The 18,507-nt window shown below is 40.8% G+C and overlaps 1 protein-coding gene across 1 annotated transcript; it reads right to left on the bottom strand.

Moving 5' to 3' along the window:
* Positions 1–777: 777 nt before the first annotated feature.
* LOC310927348 (clustered mitochondria protein homolog) lies at positions 778–15,603 on the bottom strand (the record flags this gene model as incomplete). The annotated part of the gene is made up of 28 exons (XM_083889643.1): positions 778–874; positions 966–1,039; positions 1,127–1,261; positions 1,342–1,435; positions 1,914–2,035; positions 2,320–2,445; positions 2,562–2,642; positions 2,737–2,876; positions 2,979–3,132; positions 4,381–4,465; positions 4,545–4,792; positions 4,865–4,927; positions 5,806–5,958; positions 6,036–6,130; positions 6,386–6,539; positions 7,170–7,248; positions 7,322–7,633; positions 7,743–7,918; positions 8,610–8,828; positions 9,953–10,045; positions 10,126–10,273; positions 10,366–10,491; positions 11,820–11,974; positions 12,063–12,193; positions 12,947–13,087; positions 14,036–14,207; positions 14,298–14,455; positions 14,559–15,603. 28 exons carry the CDS (start codon positions 15,601–15,603, stop codon positions 778–780), a joined length of 4,776 nt encoding a protein of 1,591 aa, XP_083745769.1.
* Between the last annotated feature and the right edge of the window lie 2,904 nt (positions 15,604–18,507).

The following is an 18,507-nucleotide window of genomic DNA, read 5'->3' as shown; positions in this document are numbered from 1 at the left end:
CATACCAGACAGGATGAAAATACTTGCTCAGAGCTCTCTCCACGTACACTTCACACATGATTTCACAGTGTAAGAGTTCACTAAATATGTTCCAGGCGTATTACTATGTAGACAAATTTGAATTAAGTACAATTTTATTAGTGAGCAAGTTCGAATAAACAGTACAGGGACGAGTGTACATATTTTAGCAATAAGTAAAATGAATGTTTCAATTCCATTCAACATTGGCACATTCTAATATTAAGGTACCATTTTTATCAAATGCTTAACTGAGATTAAATAAGTTATACTGAATGTGAGTTTAGCAGCTTTTACAGGCCTCCAAATCCCCTCCCATGTTCTAAGAAGGGTTTATAGCACAGCCCAGTGGACACACGGGGGACTGAAGAAGACAGAACTTTCCCTTGAAGCACATTGAAGCACTATTTTATTCATTGTTGGAGTATTTTTAATCATAATACTGTGCTTTCCCAATAATCTATCAGTCATATCACGTAATCTAGCAGCATAATGACAAAGTGGTTGAAGCCTACATTTACACTTTCTGATAAAGAAAAAATAATAACGCATACTTGAGAATAAATCTACAGCTTTCAGTGTGCGTTCATGGAAACAATATATTCCAAAAGGAGCAATACCTTTCAAACTGTATCTAAGCAGGAATGTGCCTGGCTTTCATTTGTCATTGTTGCTAATTGTTCATGACTATAGTCTATTATAATGTCCTCTTTTGTGTGTGTGTGTGGTTCAGCTTTGTTGTCCTCTGTCCACAGTCCTTCAGTTATTCTGCTTTAATAACTGCTTTTCCAGTTCTGCCACCAGAACCTTGTCCTTCCCTTTCATCTCCGTCCTCAGGTCTGCAACCTCCTTTGCACTATTGAAAAAGACATAAACATTGACTGTATTTCAGTGGACAATATACCATTAATGCCATTTAACTTATCTGCGTTTGTTTCTATGTGTACCTGAGGGGGATGAGAATGACTCCACATGTCAGGTTGAGCTGCTGCAGGATTGTCGAAAGGCTCGGAGTGGAAAACTGCAGGGAAACACAGGTGAAATGAAGCGTCACATAATCTGACACGTATGTAATACATATGGACTACGCTGAACAAACAGTGCAGACCTTTGGAGGAGGAACACAGGCACTCGCTGTGTTACTGTAGATGATGTTGATGGCTTTCTGAAGGACCACAGCCTGCTGAGTGAGGCTCTTCAGGTATTCTGAGCTTTCCCGTGTACTGTCATGGTCCTCACCAACCTTAATATGTGCAACAAGGAAACACCTTAGTTATAATTATGAATGGCTAGTGTCATTGCGGTCCAGAATTTTGACCACACCTGACTCTTGTATATTGAATAAGCTTCTTTCTCATGTTGCAGAGCTGATCGAAAATCTCCTTTGGTCTCGTAAACAGTGGCGAGCAGGTGATGACTGCAAAGAAGATGGACATAGATAAGCAGATACATGTAATATATAAGAAATCAGGGGAGCGAAGAGAGCAGTGAATGAATAAGATGATCAGAGCAACCTCTAATTCAAAGAAGTTCATGCATCTTCTGTATGACATCAATATGTTTGTACACTCTTAGAAATAAGGGTTCCAAAAGGGTCCTTCTACAAGGGCTGAGGTTCTACCTGGAACCATTTGCTTCAAGGGTTCTTGGTAACACTAATGGCTCCAGTAAGAACCATTTTGATCCAGAGAACTCTTTAAAACCCCTTTCAGGAATAAAGGGTTTTAAAAGGGTTCCAGGTAAAAAAGGTTCTCCCTGGAGCCAAAAAGGGTTCTCCTATGAGGACAAGCCGAATAACCTTATATGGGTCTACTTAGCACTTTTATTTCTAAGAGTGTATTTCTGTTTGCCTTTCACCATAAAAACATTAAAAAAACTTGTAGATGTAATGTTACCTATGTGCATGCCTCAGCGATCTGGCACCACGGTACTTGGAGGTTAAATTTAGGGCATTCTGCAGGAACTTCAGGGAGTGCTCATACTGCATCAGTCCATGAAGTACTAAACCCAGCATACTCTGATTCAAAGGAGCACATCAGGGACAATTTTCAACACACAGGCAATAGGTAATTACACATACAGTGACTACATTTAGGAAAAGCCCTGTCTGAAGGTTTATTCCTGAGAACCATTTGCCATGGTTTACTTTATATTAAACAAGTTTTATTTCTCTTTTGTTGTATATTTTACTGTAAAGATTTAAAACATGTAAGACATGCACATGAACTAACTGGAATAGATAAAATCTTTTTGCGAAATATAAAGTCTGCAGCATTTTGCAGGTGAGGAGGTGTTGCTCACATCCAGCAGCGGGACCTGCGGATGATCTTCTCCGCTCACGAGCAACGTGAGGTACCGCGCGCGATACAGCAGCTGTAAGGATGTTGAATGTTGGCCTGCAGCAAAGCAGTACAGAGCCAGGAAAGTCTGAAATCACAGACAGGAGGATACGTGCAGTTATGTTTGTTTGTAAATCGGAAAAAAAACAGAATTCAATTCTTTCAGAGTATGTTTGTGAATGAATAGACGGTAAAAGAACTCACATAGTCTTGTATGGTCTGTGGATGGTCTATACCTTGGACTCTCTCGCTACTCATAGCAGCTTTTTCCTGGTGGCTGAGAGCCTGTGATACATGACAACCTTTCTGTATTACAGATCCTGTCTATGTGGTTGAGGATGAGCAGTCATAGATATTATTATTTGTCATGCATATTTACATCTGCATATTCCCCCATGATGTAGCTGAGCCGCCCCATGAGCCGCAGACACATGCCCACGTCCTCATGTAGGACCCCGTAGACACTGCTGAACAGGGTCAGGGCCTGACTAATCGATTCATAACCTTCTTTAAGGAGACCTAAAGGAATACGCAAAGCACACAAATTAAGGATATGGAGATGTACTGTGTGATCAATTTCATGCAGATGTGAATGTTTGTACTCGCGTGCGAATCTCTCACCCTGCTGCACTGACACCTGCGCGTGGTGCACCAGCCGCGTGGCGTCTGTGGACGTGGGTTTGAGATGTTTGACAACCGGGAACATGTTGACGATGTCCTCCTCACTGAACACTGGCCTGTGTCGAGACTCGAACACGTACTCCCTCAGCTGTACCTAAATACAGAGTGAGAGCGAGTTAAAGTTTTTGATGGGGTTACGATATAAGATTAATCTTATATAGCCAAACGTCTGGTTTACGAAGAATCAAATGTAAATATGCAGTTTTTTCCTCTGTGCTCGATCAGACAGAGGTGTATATAAAAAAGAATTGGCCAGATTAAGAACAAGTCCTTTTCCTCTTGTCCTTAAAGCTGCAGTGCATAACTTTCTGGTTGTTCTTAATGAACATGCTGTGTCCTTCATCTATAAATGGGCTATGTCAAGCAAAACTATCAGACCTGACTGAGGGAGAATTTATGTGTATACAACGGTAAAGCAGGGGCAAGACATGTTCATCCTATTAAACTGCTTAATGGCCTTGTTTTTGAGTAGTAGAATCCACTTCTTCCGTCTCACTTCCCTAATGTAATGTTGCTTTTGCTTTCGTTTTTACATGAATCAGATCACTTTGTCCAGCATGAGAATGTCGTCAGGTGGTTTAACCCTAGAACATCATTGCCGGGTGGTTTTCACCTGAGCTAATACATTTGTGATTTTCATGAAAACCAAGTTTTCATCTTCATTATTTTTTATTTCTAGAAATTTTTTGTTCCCAAATTCCGAATTTTCCAGTAATTATGGAGCATTTTTATATGGTCTGCTCATGATGCTTTTCTTTCATTTTGTTAGACATGACATTTTAAAATAAAAGAACACTACTCAAATTTGTCATGTATTGTCATGTTTTGATATATTTGATGACAAGTACTTTTTATTGGGTGTATTTATTATCGCGGGTAAAAATCACCCGCCATTAGTGATGGTGTTTTGAATTTGAGCGATAGTGTTCTAGGGTTAATCACCTTTGTGTGAACTCATAATTATGACAATGGTTTAAGTCTAAAGGGCATTTGTTTGGATTTAAAACTGCGCCACAGTTCCGATGCTCACTTTATTTGAGCCAAGAAGCAATTCCTGTCTGTAACACCCTGGTTCCTGAAACTTAACACTGGATTTTTGATGATACAATTAAATTCAGATATATCCATCTACCGCTTTATCCTTTACATGAGGGTCGCTGGTGCCAATCCCAGCTGGCATAGAGCAAAAGGTGGGGTACGTTAGGGCCACGTAGAGACAGACAACCATTCACTCTCACACCTATGGTCAATTTAGAGAGTCCAATTTGCCTAATACGCAGATCTTCCACACACATGGAGCGAACATGCAATTTAACAGGTGGATTTATGTTAGATGTCTAACCTGGATGCCCATCTTGATGGCGATCTCTCTCAGTAGTGAGATCCTCTGGAGGCCGTGCTTCTCAATGACTTCATCTATACTTTCACTGAACACAGAGAGGACGAAAGCGTAAAGACCCTGCTGCACAAATACAGTCGCACACAACCACAAACATAACAGTTTACCAGTTAATTGTGTAGTTGTAATAATCCGCAGCCTCAGTCCTGATCCTGCTCCAGAGCTCACTGCTGGTCAGTCTGGCCCACACACTCACGGTCAACAAGGTCACTCGACTCCCGTGGCTGCGGCGGCGCCGGCCCCTGCGGCGAGAGTGGAGTTCATCTGAGCACGAGTCGGGGACGCAGGGGGAAGAACTCAAGAAGCAGTTCAGGAAGTGACTGACGGCAGCGGAGAAAACTGACGGTTCCACATCCTGGGTGAACAAAAGAGTTCACGTTAAAATGATAACAAAGTATGACAAAGTAAAAATATTTGAGCACATCACCTGTAGGTAGGTCCTGAAGATGTGTTTTGCACTTCTGATGATGACTTCACTGATGGAAATTCTCTGCAAGGGAACATCTTTATTACTTACACATGTTTAACTACTTGTTAATTAAACATTTTTATGTGGTACATAATAGCAACCGATTTATTTAGGCAGGTAGGTCAAGATGACCTGCTGAAGGTCAAACTGAGCTTAAAAAAAAAGGTGATTTAAAGGGATACTTCACCGATTTGAATGTGGCTTTGTATTGCTAGAATAGCAGTAGTATTTTTTAGAAAATGTGCTTCCATCCTTTTCACTGAGTTGTAAAAACAATCTGTTTTCCATTTTCAAAATTTGCCCTACTGTGATGCAAAACGCGTCATTTGACTCACAGTAGTGCACATTTGGATAAGGGAAAACAGATTTTTTTACAAGTCAGGGAAAAACTGAGGGAGGGAAGCACATTTTCTAAAAAATACTACTGCTATTCTAGCAATACAAAGCCACATTCAAATCGGTGAAGTATCCCTTTAAGTGATGTTAAAATGGCATGGATGTTATTGCCAGATGGGCTGGTGTGAGTATTTCAGAAACTGGTGATCTGGGCTTATTTACTCATAACAATCTCATTTAAATTGACACAGAATGGTCCAAAAAAGGTGCGGCTGTTCTCTGGATAACTGATGCTAGAGGAGAGAGGTCCCGGTTGGTTTCAAATGACAGGAAAGCAGCAGTAGCTCAAATAACCAACCACTTGTTACGCCCCAAGTATAACAGATAGATAGATACAGTTTACTCTGCACCTAATAAAAGAGACACATGAGTGTAAGCACCTCAATGTGCTTTATTGGTTTATATACATGTGTTCCTGAACAAATAAATCGAAAAAAGGTGGCAGCTTTAATGACTGCACTTACTGTACACATGGTACAGATAATAAAAGTCGTGGGAAGCACCTTTAAGTGGCTGAGTCTCCCACTCTCCTCCACCCGGTGCAGTTCCCTCAGTAGTGTACCCAGATATCGCAGGTTCACACCCTGCTGATGTAGCACCGAGGTCAGGGTCGCGCCGTCCATCAGCACCGCTGTGTGGTCGAGACATTCTCTCAGCTAACACACACACACACACACACATTCATTATTTCAAAGCATAGACTACTATGAACAAATGAATGTTCCGCACTCACCACTGATGGAATCTGATCAGACAGAAGAAAAGCAGCTGCATCCCACAACATCTTCCTCTGCCTCTGAACTTCAAACTCAGATGAGACACGAACACCTGCAGCAGACGGTGAGATGCAGGTTCCTTCCTGTGAGTGATTTACCCACCCATAAAAACCCCACACAACTACAGATTGTACTTGCTGATTGTACTGCAGCAGCTTTAGTTGCAATTTATTTGGAAGCAAATGAATATTGGGCCGAAACTTCGTATCGTCATCAGGGAAAATGAATAATGTGGACATCGTGGACGTTTAGTACATAATAAATTGAGCTGCACATACATCAGTGTTTCTGTGTGTGTGTTTAGTACCTGGAGAGCAAACATCAGGATTGAAGCGTATGTCAAAGCAGGAGTCACTCAGTGATCCGACAGCTTTACAAGCTTTCACGATGGCATCTCTTCTCCGACATTCTACAAAAGCAATAATGATATCTTTCATTTTCTGACCATCGCAAAGCAAACCCTAACCCAATACCATGACCGTGTACTTTACGACTCTAGGACTGTACTTTTGGATATAAAGGTACAACGCATGTAACATTTTGCAGCTTCCCTTTCTCTGTGTGTTGGAGAAAATATGTAGTAAAAACACGTTTAGTTTGTCCATTGTGGGCTCATGGTCTCAATAAAACTGATCCAGCTCCTGATTTACATTTAAAAGGTACAACAGTAAAGATGGAAATGAGCCGTTTGGCTATAATCTTGCATATTTACATATATATATATGTTCATTAATATGTATTGTCCCTGCTTTATATAAACTATATAAACTCAAACAGTAAGGATAATTACTGTATGTTATCTTTAATTCTTTAAAGTTTTACACACTGGACAATGTGATGTGATCCATTGACCTTATACATTTGTTATGCCACCTGTGTGTTTCACTCAAATGTTCAATAAAACCTGTCATGCTAAACTTATATATCATAATAAATGTGCATGTCATGCATTTAAAAAAAAAAAATCTTATATTGTTACGTAACCTCATTTCTCTCTGCAGTGACCCAGCCTGTCCTGATTTATCATTTCACGCCATTTCGCTGTCGTTATTCGCTCATGCATCACCGGGTTTCATTGTACCTCGTCTTTCTTCATTCAGCTCTGTCGCTTCATCTTGTTCTTCCAGTTGTTTGAGCCCCTCAGTCACCATCTTGACATAAATGTCATACCTGCAAAAGAGGTTTTTAAGGATTAATCGTTTAATCTTGGTGGCTGATTTTTGTGTCTAAAAACCTGACTCACCTGTGCTGGACAAAGGCGTCCAGCAGCTCCGGTCTCAGGGCCGCCAGGCTGTGACGATGTTGCCGTGGGTAACCGAAGCTCTGGCACTCCTTTGGCGCCTCCTCCTGTGTCTCATCTGTCTTTGAGAACTGGAAGTTGAGGTCAGGAGGAAAGGTGCGAAGAAGATCCAAGATGTACGGTCGCCCATCGTTACCCAGGATGCCTTTGGTCCCAATGCCAGAGCAAAGCTCCACTGGGACGTTGTTGTGGTCGAGGACGTGGTGATGCTGGATTCTCAGAGGTTTACTGGTTTTATCCAAAAGCTCCAGAAACCTGCAGGAAAAAAACACACACATCATATGGAGAGAAACTGTGAGTCACAATTCCCTGTTTGAATCTAATTACCTGAAATAATATATTTTTTTGATATTGTTTGTTTTACCTGGGGTTTGTAAAAACAGTGGCTCCGTTGTCATTAGATCCATAGACGACACTCTGCTCCTGAGTCCTCTCTAGTATTCCAGGAACAATCGTCTGAGCGACGATACGGACGCCACGATAATCCACCACAGCTGTCCCAAGTGTGTGAAGCCCCTCCATATCCACAGATGCATATGCCTGTGGTGGAACCAAGGTTGACCAAAGTGCTTTACATAAACACAACAGATATTAAACATCAAATCAATAAAACAAGTAGAAAAAGTGGGTCATTAAAAGTGAACTCACCAACAACAACAACAGTGCAGCCAAAATATTTGCATTAAAAAAACATTTTGCAGACTGCAAATCATGTTTATGTTTTGAAATCATGTTTTGGCATGTGGCGCCACCTACCGCTGTCTACCAATCATTGCAGTCAGTAGAGTCTCAGCTGCCGAGCAACCACGGGTTGCCAGTTACGTCAGAAAACAAAACCTTAAAGACCTCAGTGTTTTGAATTTGAATGTAGTAACTGTTTTTGGCCACATTCTTACATATGGCAACTTTAAAGGAAGAATTCTGAGAAATTCATGCTGTTTTCTTTTTTTCTTTCTTTCAATTTTGAAAAAAATGTGGTCTTAATACTCTTCTGTAGATAACTGATCTAAGCCAACATAGAGAGAATTATTATAGCATTTTAATAATCTTTGTGTTGATGACCAGAACATGAAATTAGCTCTGAAAATAATCTTACAGCGTATGAGAGAGGATATGAAAGTGAAAACCACATAAAATAGCCTATGGAACTGTAATACATATCATGATAATATCACAGGATTGAATGTATGGAACAGACATGTAAACGCTTCACTTCTCATAATCTGCATACCTGTATTCCTCTCAGGTCACAGATGGCGGCAGCGTGAGCGGCGGTGTTGCCTCCCAGCTGCTGGTAGTGCTCAGATATGTCAAAGCCCAAGCTGAAGAAGATGTTCTTCCAGATGAACATCTGCATTTGAGGTGCCTCGCTCGGGTTTAACGGCACGGCGTTGCCGTCGATAACAGCCACTGCGCCTTGTGCTGCGGCGGCAACAAAGTCACTGTTGGTCTGTTGACGGACAGAACATTAGAGACACTTGATATATTAAACTGTTTTATTTTGCTGGATGAAATGTTGCTGTAATGTGATTGAAAGAGATTTATGATAGTAAATGTGATAGCCTATAGTAAGTGTGATTAAAAAGCTATTAACTAAATATTACTGTATATTATCTCAATATTACTATTGTTATTACATCATAAAAATTGCACTACAAATAATGTGGTACTACCACAGTAATACCACACATTTATTTAATTATTAGTAAATGAATGGCATATTGTTACTATTGTAGTGTAATATAAAGTGTTACCGCTTTTATTCATTACATACTGGTGCTTTAAAGGGGACATATTGTGCTAAATCAACTTTGTAATCATTTAAATCCTTATTTTTGTGACTCTGGAGGCCCTATCAGTCGGCAAAATGTGAAAAAAAGATGACATACTCATGTTTTTCAGTCTAAGTACAGGAGATACAACACTTGATGTTGACTTCCGCACTCACTGGGACGTCACAATGCGCTAAATTCCTGGAATTGTTGTCTCGTGGAGCTCCGCTTTGTCCGTAAAACACGAGTGAGTGCTGGTGAGGGCAACGGTCTCCGAAAACCGGAAGTCCGCGAAAAGCTCTATTATTGTCTCCACAGTGCAGCACAGAGTTCTACACAAACTTCCAGCCTCAGAGGATTTATCTGTCCAGAAGATACATGTTATATATGACGGCAATGTGCCTGCTAGAGCCTGCAAATGATCACTTTTCCAAATGCTAACAGCTGTTAGCTCCCAGTAGCCTCTGTGGCTGATGCCATTTCCTGTTTCGTTTTACTTTTTTAAGGTGGAACTTTAAGGTGGACCTAAAGAGATACTATTAAACAGAGCGTTCTGAACAGGGCTGTTTTGGCAGGGTTATTGAACTGCTGTGGTGCTTCATCCTTATGGTATTTTGACCAAAGCATGTCACAGACGTGTTCATTAGGACACCAGGGAACTAGGTTAACTTGGAGATTAACTTGGATTAATTTGTTTATCTAGATTAATTGTTGTTTGGACTGCAAAGCAAAACTTTATGATGTATAATTATGATCATACAGTCATCCGTCTGCTTCTCTCATTAAAGACCTTTGGTCTCACCTTAAATATGTTCCTCTCTCTGTGCAGCCGCTCCTGAAGGGACTTCCTGGGAAGTTCCCTGGATCCCTGCAGCTCCTCGTTCCAGTCCCGATTCTGTGGTCAGAACAAAATCGAAATATCAGCTTCATCATCTCAGCCAGCATTTCATCATTTCATCCATTTGTGTCTGCAACCTGCCCAGCTGTGTGCTTGTCCTGGCCCATGTGACTGGCGTGTGTCTCGTCCACTCGCACGCGGTCGAGGGTGTGTTCTGCATGAGGTGCAGTCCAGGTGAACACCTGAAAAGGCGCTGCGAAGCGCTCATAAGGGTGTTGCTGGACTCTGGTTAAAAGAAAACACGTATTGTCTTTTATTAGGAACATTTGAGTGTGAAAATACACTTTAACTGGAGTTGAAATTGCTTAATTACTCACCTTCTCTTCTGGAGGACACTGAAGTTTTTCCTGAAAGCAGGGCTGACATGGCTCAGCAGCTCAACGAGAGAGTGGCAAAGGATTCTGGGAACTGCAGGTTTAGGGTTAAAGTTGAAGGCAGTCGACCTGGAGCAAAGAGAGCAAAGAGAGCAAGTATACAGGTGAGTTTCTGCAATGTTCATCATACACAACTGTTGTTGGGTTACTTGTGTGACTTTGACAGGAATAAAATTACATTTTGAGGCAATGTATAAAATAAAAAAAAAAATATAGTCTGTAGAAAGGCTAAAGTCAAAGTAGAAGTGAAGCATCTTTGGGCAAACCAAAGATATGACATGGTTATTTTTGTGTTCTGAAAACATGAAAACATTGAAGAGGCTCAAAAACAGTATGATTTAACCTTACATTAAATAATTAGAGCTGCAACTAACCATTATTTCCATAATGGATTAATCTGTCCATTATTTTCTCGATCAATCGAGTAATCGTTTGGTCCATAAAACGTCATTAAAAAAAGAATAAAATAAATTGTCTTGTTTTGTCCACAAACCAAAATGATTCATTTTTAATGATTGTGTCATGTGGAGCAAAGAAACTAAGACAATATTCACTTTTGAAGCTAAAACAATCTTGTTTTAATAATGAAAAAAGCTTCAAACCGATTAATCGATCGTCAAAATAGTTGATGATTCATTCCGTAATCGTAATTAAATAATCTATTAATTAAGTAATTATTTCAGCTCTATAAATAATCACAATTTAAAGGTGCCATATGTAAGAATGTGGCCAAAAACGGTTACTACATTCAAATTCTAAATACCGAGGTTTAAGGTTTCATTTTCTTACTGGCAACCCGTTGTTGCTCGGCAGCTGAGACTCTACTGCCTGCAATGATTGGTAGACGGCGGTAGGTGGCGCCACATGCCAAAACATGATTTCAAAACATAAACATGATTTGCAGTCTGCAAAATACTTTTTTAATGCAAATATTTTGTCTGTACTGTTGTTGTTGGTGAGTTCAGTTTGTTATATGAACATTATTCCTGAGTCTCTGTCACATATTAGGAGGATTTTATGGCCAGTTGATTTAGATTTATTACATAATGCACCTTTATATGGATTAATATAAATATGTTGAAACTATTTTTGTTGATGTATAATCATGTTTTATGGTTAATTATTAATTTGTGATAAATTAATAATTATCACAAATAATTATTTGTGATATAATTATTTATATCACAAATAAATGAATCTGTGACAATCAGATGAAAAGTTATAGGATCAACAAAATGTTCAAATTCATCCTGTGGTGAATATAAATGCATATAATTTCAAAATTAAACAGGCCAAAATTGTTCACTCAACAACGCCATCTTGGACTGTACCACCATCTTTGCTAATACACAACACAACTCGCTCAAAAACAAAGAAGACGTGCGTTCAACACTCACTGATTGAGGTAGAAACCACGTGTAGAGGACGTAATGTTGAGCTCTCTGTCTTCCATGGTCAGGACGTTGAGGTAAAGCAAGTCCCCGTGCATCTTTCGGTTCCCTGGCGGAGGGTTCCAGCTGCTAATGGTCAGAACCCGCAGGCACTGCAGTGGCTGTAATGATACTTTCAGAATATGTCACTTTCTTTCACGATGAATTAAGTGAGCACTGAAGGATGTTTTTGGAAAGCTGCACTATCACCTTCCAGTCTTCTCTGACAGGCTGCAGTGGACTAAGAGGTCGGTCCTTACAACCAGGGAGGATGTTTTCTGGAGGCCTGAAGTCGACGGATTCCTTTTCGGAGAGTCGCCTCTTCCTCACACTGTCACTGTCTGCAGGGTGAATATGGAGCTGCATTTATACAGACATTCTTAGAGGTAGTTTATTCCATTTCTGCCAATATATCCTCTAACATACTGGCCCTTTAATGCTAATAACTGATGGCAGCCAAAAATGAGCACCGACACGGCAAAGACCGAAAAAACTAAAGAAATAACAAAAACTCAAATTGAAAAAACATATCCGTTAACTGAAATAAAAAGAAAAACTAGAGTTTAAACTAAGCAACTATAAGATTGTAATTTCATTTCATTTATTTTATTTTTATATATTTATGGAACACAACATGTGTTATGTGGTTAATTGGGTTGAGCTGGTTCATCTCAGTGAATCAATCATTTAGTTTTTTAATGGGTTTATTGGTTTATTTTTAATTTTACTCATGTTTTTCCTCAGATTGAACTCTGAGACTTGAGGCTCATAAGCAATGTGATGTGTCTCATGAGGGTTATTTATTATATTTATGGTGTTATGTTCACGTGTGTCTTTAGTGTGTTAGTTATTTGATTTTTCCTCCAACATTAGCAGTGTTATGCACATTTTCCTTGTAGATTGTTATATTATATTTGATTCAGGGATGGTTGTTCGTCTGTCCTAATAAACTGGGTTTTTAAGAACTTTTTTGAATGTTGCACCTGGCAAATCCATCCATATTACAAAAAAACTAACACTAAAACAAATTAAAGCAGACTAAATCAAAACTAAATAAAATCTAAAACTAATGAGAAATCCAAAACCGTTATTACCTTGGTCTCCTCTGGTGTAAAAGCTGAGGTAAGACAGTGAGCGGCCGTTCATGCCGTTGTAGGCGTCTGCAGGGTCAAGGCTCCTGAGGAGCTCACACACATGTTGGAGGTGCAGACGGGCATCGCGCACCGAATAACAATCTGCAAAGAGATGAGGAGAGATGAGTCTATAAGGTCAATAAATATCGTTGCGTAGCGTTATCGCTGCAGTTAGTAATAGATAGCAAACGACATCAGTGAGTGTTGAATGTGTCAATGATGTGAACTTTCAGAAACAGCTCATGAAAACTCATAGAAATCACTTTGAAATGGACAATAATATACAGTATAATTCATTTTGTTTTAGCAATGGAAAAAAAAAAAAAATCACATGCATTGTACAAGTACAGCAGCAGTGAGATTCAGTTGTACTGCACATTAGTTGTATATATATAGATGAAAAATATGAACCTTTTAACAGAATCTATTGGTAAATTGCCATTAGAATAATACACAACTCCTTATATGGACATCCTGGGTGTGTTTAAAGGTCACACATTCAGGCTTTAAAAAATGCGTCTTCTTATGTGTTGCTGAGTCAAAGCGATGATTAACTTTATATGTAGCGCTATAAAGCAGCAATAATTGTGCAGAAGTCACAAAATAAACATTTTTCTTTTCTGTTTGTTCAAAGTGAGCTTTGAACTGTGACATAATATTGCCAAATTTCACAAATTCAATCCGATTTCAAACATTTGGAGTATTTTTGCTCGGGTGGGGTAATAAAGTTGCTGGGAAAAACAGGATATAAGACACAATATATTGCACATTCCTATAGCCTCTGTATATACTGTTTAAACATATAAACAGCAGCTTAAGTTCTCTAAAGGTTTATGCCACCTGTCAGAATTAATATAGGTTAATATTTTGTTTCTTTTAACCATATAACAGATATGTTTGCTATTAGATAGATTGACTCTTTATGCTTTATAATAAAACTGGATATGATATTAATGCTGCTTTCTTTTGTTTCTGTTCATATATTATTTGTATACATGAATAAAAACCAAATAAAACCAGACGACATGAAGTAAAGGATGAGGTTGTTACCTTCCACCAACTTGATCTGCACCCCGTCCTGGATTCCCTGGACGGAGCACAGCTCGGCGAGCTTGTCGAGCGCGGCGCCTCCCAGCTGCAGCGAGAAGCATGTGCGATGGCAGGTGACCTCGTGGTCCATCAGCACCTGGTGCAGCTCGGCCACCAACATCTGACCTGTCACCTGAGAGCGGGACGAGAGGCAGAGGGTTGGATCAGAGTGAGGAGGAGACAGTGAAGTATAAGAAAATAAAGACAGTGTAAACGTCAGAACCTGGAGCTCAAAGCTTTCCATTCCAGGAGGGTGAATTCTGACAGTGAACTCTGTCTCTTGGAGATCAATGATGTCACGGACACTGAGTTCTTTTTTATCAGGATCCGACTGCTGCAGGTGATCATCTCCGGGACTTTCTTCATTTTGAGAAGGAGGTGCTGGCAACAGGGCATGAGAGATGAAATGAGGATAGAAAAAACCTTTGAATTATGAACTTTGAATTATTTTATCACAGTCATCGCTGATGATCTATCGACGCACCTTTGACGCTTGGCGCCGCCAGAAACAGCCTGTCCACTAAAAACAAGGTCATCTGCTTCACCTCTGCTCCTTCCGCCTCCACCTGTGACAGAACGTCCTCCAGTGGCGTCACACGCTGCAGAACGCAGCCCTCATCCTCTGCCCTCTGTGGCCTGTGATCGTCTTCTGCGTCTGTTTTATCTGCGCTTTCTTCACGCGGGTTTTGTCTTGTTTTCATGCAGACGGTGTCGTCGTGTGTCTCGCTCACAGTCTGACGGGACGCCTCTTCCGTCTCTGCACTTTTCTGTGGCGTCTGTACTTTGTCTTCTACAAAGTCTGCATCTTCCTGAGCAGCTAGAATGTCCTGTTGTAACTTCCAGACTTCATCAGTTAATAACTGCTCTTTTAGCTCTGTCTTAAGCTCTGTTTGAATATTTGGCTCGTGGATGTGACTTAGTTCTTCTTGTTCGGCCTCCTTATGAATATCACTGATGGACATTGTCTTCTGTGACTTTTCTCCGTCAGGTTTGATTTCTGAGGCGTCCGTTTGTATCTCAGCAGACACACTCCCCTGTTTCAGTGCTTCATGTTCTTCCTCAGCATCTACAGCCACAGACATCTCTGTTTGTGTGTGCACCTCCATACCAATCTGCGTCTCCATTTCCGTTTGCGTCTCCACCTCAGAAAATGTCCTGTTTCTCCACATGCTCCTCCTCTCTTGTCCTTCATGTCCCGCCTCGTCCAGCCTCAAACACTCACCTCGTCCCTCTTCCTCCTCAGACACCAGCAGACACACCATCGGCTCCACCAGGGTCACTTCCCCTCCCAGGCTGCTGCTGAGGATGATATCAGGAAACAGGAAGTGCTCCGGTTCGAGGGACGGGTTTGTCACACCGGTGGAGATGGTTAACAGATCGTCCTCAATGTCGTCCGGGAGACTGGGGGAGTAACATTCACTGTCCTCGCTGGAGAGCAGAGGGGATCTCTCTGCATCTCCCTGGACTGGTGTGTCCCGACACTTAAAGTAGTACGACAGTGTGCGACAGCATTGCACGATGTTTCCCATGATGCCTTTCCTACACAAAACAGCAGTACAGGACGGTGGTCTGAGGATGAAAAAACACAGTGTTAATAGTAGAAATGAGTCATGTAAAAAAAATATGATATTAAGACACTTTATATTGCACATTCTTATACCCTCTGTATATACTGTATATTTAAATGGAAAAGCAGTGTTCTAAGGGTTAATAATTGTAATAGTTTTCTTTGTAAAAAAAATCTAAATACTACAGAGCTCCAGATATGACATGGGAAAAAAATCTCTGAATTGTGTCCACAAAATACTAATTTGTGCACACATTTGACCTATTTCGCAGCCGAATTAGAGTTTCTTTTCCAGCCATGTCATGTCTGGGGCTCCGTAATTTAAACTGAAGCATGTGGTGGCCCTTTTTTCTTTCTTTCCAGGAGCAGAAAGTTAAGGCATTATATTATTTTTAATGGTAAATGCTTCATCACAGATGGGATATCAACGGGGGCTGCTGGTGCCAAATCCCAGCTGACATTTGTTGCGGCCCTGGCCTGGTGTGTGTGTCCTCGACCTCATCTTTCCAAAGAAAGCCTACACAAATCAAAAGTTTAGCAGTTTAATTCACGACAAAATAACAAACCAAACACTTCTCTTTAAAACCCTAATCTTACCTTTCAAAAAAAGAAGAGAACGGACGCAAAAACTTACTTAACTCAAAACAAAGTAAAACATTACTGCTACCTTTTAACTTAAAAATGAACTATTTCTCTTCAACAACTCAACAGCAAAGAATCTAGTTAATTTTACAGTTTCCATATACAGCAATGTACCCAAGTACACACCAAATCTACCACTAAACACAGGATTTGTTTGGAAAGGTGAGGAGGAAGCCCAGAGTGCAGGTTAGGGAGGGTTTTTGTAGTCCTCGCCTCTTCTCTTCAACCAATCTTCTTCTAATGAGCCACTCACACCTGGTTGCAGAGACCACAGAGACACACCCACACCACACTCACCAAGGCGGAGAGAAACTGGGGTCACAACACATTGCAGGGCCAATATATAGAGACGGACAACCATTCACTCACACCTACGGGCTTTTCAAACTGAGCATAAATTATCAGTGCCTAAAAGTCATCGGAAAACCAAAGTATGATGGGAAAAGTGCAAGAGAAAATATGCATTTTTGAAGGCATTATCAGAACAGATATTATTTCCAATTAGTTCCCACAAAAGCAGATGTTCTCCAGATCTTCAAGAGGTTTTGAATTATGTCTCTTCTTGTTGCAGTGATGAAGAAGTGTACCCCTGGGTGTGGTTAGTACAGTGTGATGTCACCATGGTTACACATGGTACAATAGAGAGAACACGCCAATGTTACCTTGAATCAGAGCCAACACTTACTCAAAACGTTCACCCCAGAGGACAGTAACTGTGCCTGGTGTTACTCTCTACTCTGTGAGGTATAAACTGATAAAGGCTTTGTGTTTATTTAGCATGTGTGACTAGACAACTAAGAGCCTGGAAAACAGCTGATGACAGGAGGATTACACAAGTGCTCCTGCAGCTTTACTCTGTAAAGGACTGGAATACCTCAGCAGATGAATGTCACCAGATGAGCGCTGGAATGATGTTGGAATCCTGGAAGACAGATGCAAAACTACTACTGAGTTCAACGGCAAAACCCAAAACACTATTGAAGTGTCTTAGCCCCCGATTACAGTTTATACGGAGGCTCATGAGCAGCACAGTGGCAGCAGGAACTATGCACATGCATGTCATACAAAATAAGAAGGGTCCTACCGACCAGCCAGTGCAGAGATGGGGAGACTCTGTCCCTCTGTGTCATCTTCTCCAGACTTGTCTGCTGTGCATGCTGCTGAAATCAGAGCTCCGGCTTCCCCAGGATTTGCTGCAGAACACAAAGCTCCGTTCTCCCGGAGCAAAACTCCTTCACACAAACTCTGTTTCTGTGCATGTGTGTGTGTGTGCTGCAAAGCTGGGGAGTAGCTGTGTGACAGAGCTTGTAGGCCACTCATGCACACTCACACACTTCCCATTCAAGTCCAGAAGAGGGCAACCTCTCTACTATGATGATGTAACTTCCTGTGTGCAGACCGGCCGATGTCATGTGCTCTCAATCAACCTTGAACGTGAGCTCATGCACAGTGTATAAATAACAGCAGCAGGAGACACTGTCATCCTTTTTAACACAAGTTGTGTGACAAATGCTGAATCCTGAACATCAACCTGCAGTTTTTCAGCCTCCGCTCTCCTTGGACACTTTCAGGCATCAGCCGGGTGGGGGGCACAGCTTCGTGGTTGCCATGGCAGCACTGCAGCAGAGTGATATTAACATTCTGAGCACAGTCTCCAAGACAACTGTGGGAACGTTCTAGAACGGGACGATTGCTAGGAGACCAAGTTGCATTGCTTTTGTTGTGACGCACAAACATGTGAGAGTTGTCGCTTTGGTATTTTCCTCTTCATTTAAAAACATGCCATTTACATTTCCCTTAAAGGTGCATTATGTAATAAATCTAAAGCAACTGGCCATAAACTATTTGCATTAAAAAAAATATTTAGCAGACTGCAAATCATGTTTATGTTTTGAAATCATGTGTTGGCATGTGGCGCCACCTACCGCCGTCTACCAATCATTGCAGTCAGTAGAGTCTCAGCTGCCGAGCAACCACGGGTTGCCAGTCACGTCAGAAAATGAAACCTAAAAGACCTCTGTATTTTGAATTTGAATGTAGTAACTGTTTTTGACCACATTCTTACATATGGCACCTTTAATTTCATGCAGTTTCATTTACTTTCGATTCGCGAAAATTTACAATATAATTTGTTTTTCTCTTTTAGTTAATGGGCTGCGTCTATATAAAGATGTGCAATTGTGGCACGAGATGTTTGCTATTCTGTGAAATAATCTATTAAATG

This window comes from Microchirus variegatus, assembly GCF_963457635.1.
Source record: "Microchirus variegatus genome assembly, chromosome: 5".
Classification (NCBI taxonomy): domain Eukaryota; kingdom Metazoa; phylum Chordata; class Actinopteri; order Pleuronectiformes; family Soleidae; genus Microchirus; species Microchirus variegatus.
This window is presented reverse-complemented; position numbering and strand designations above follow the sequence as displayed.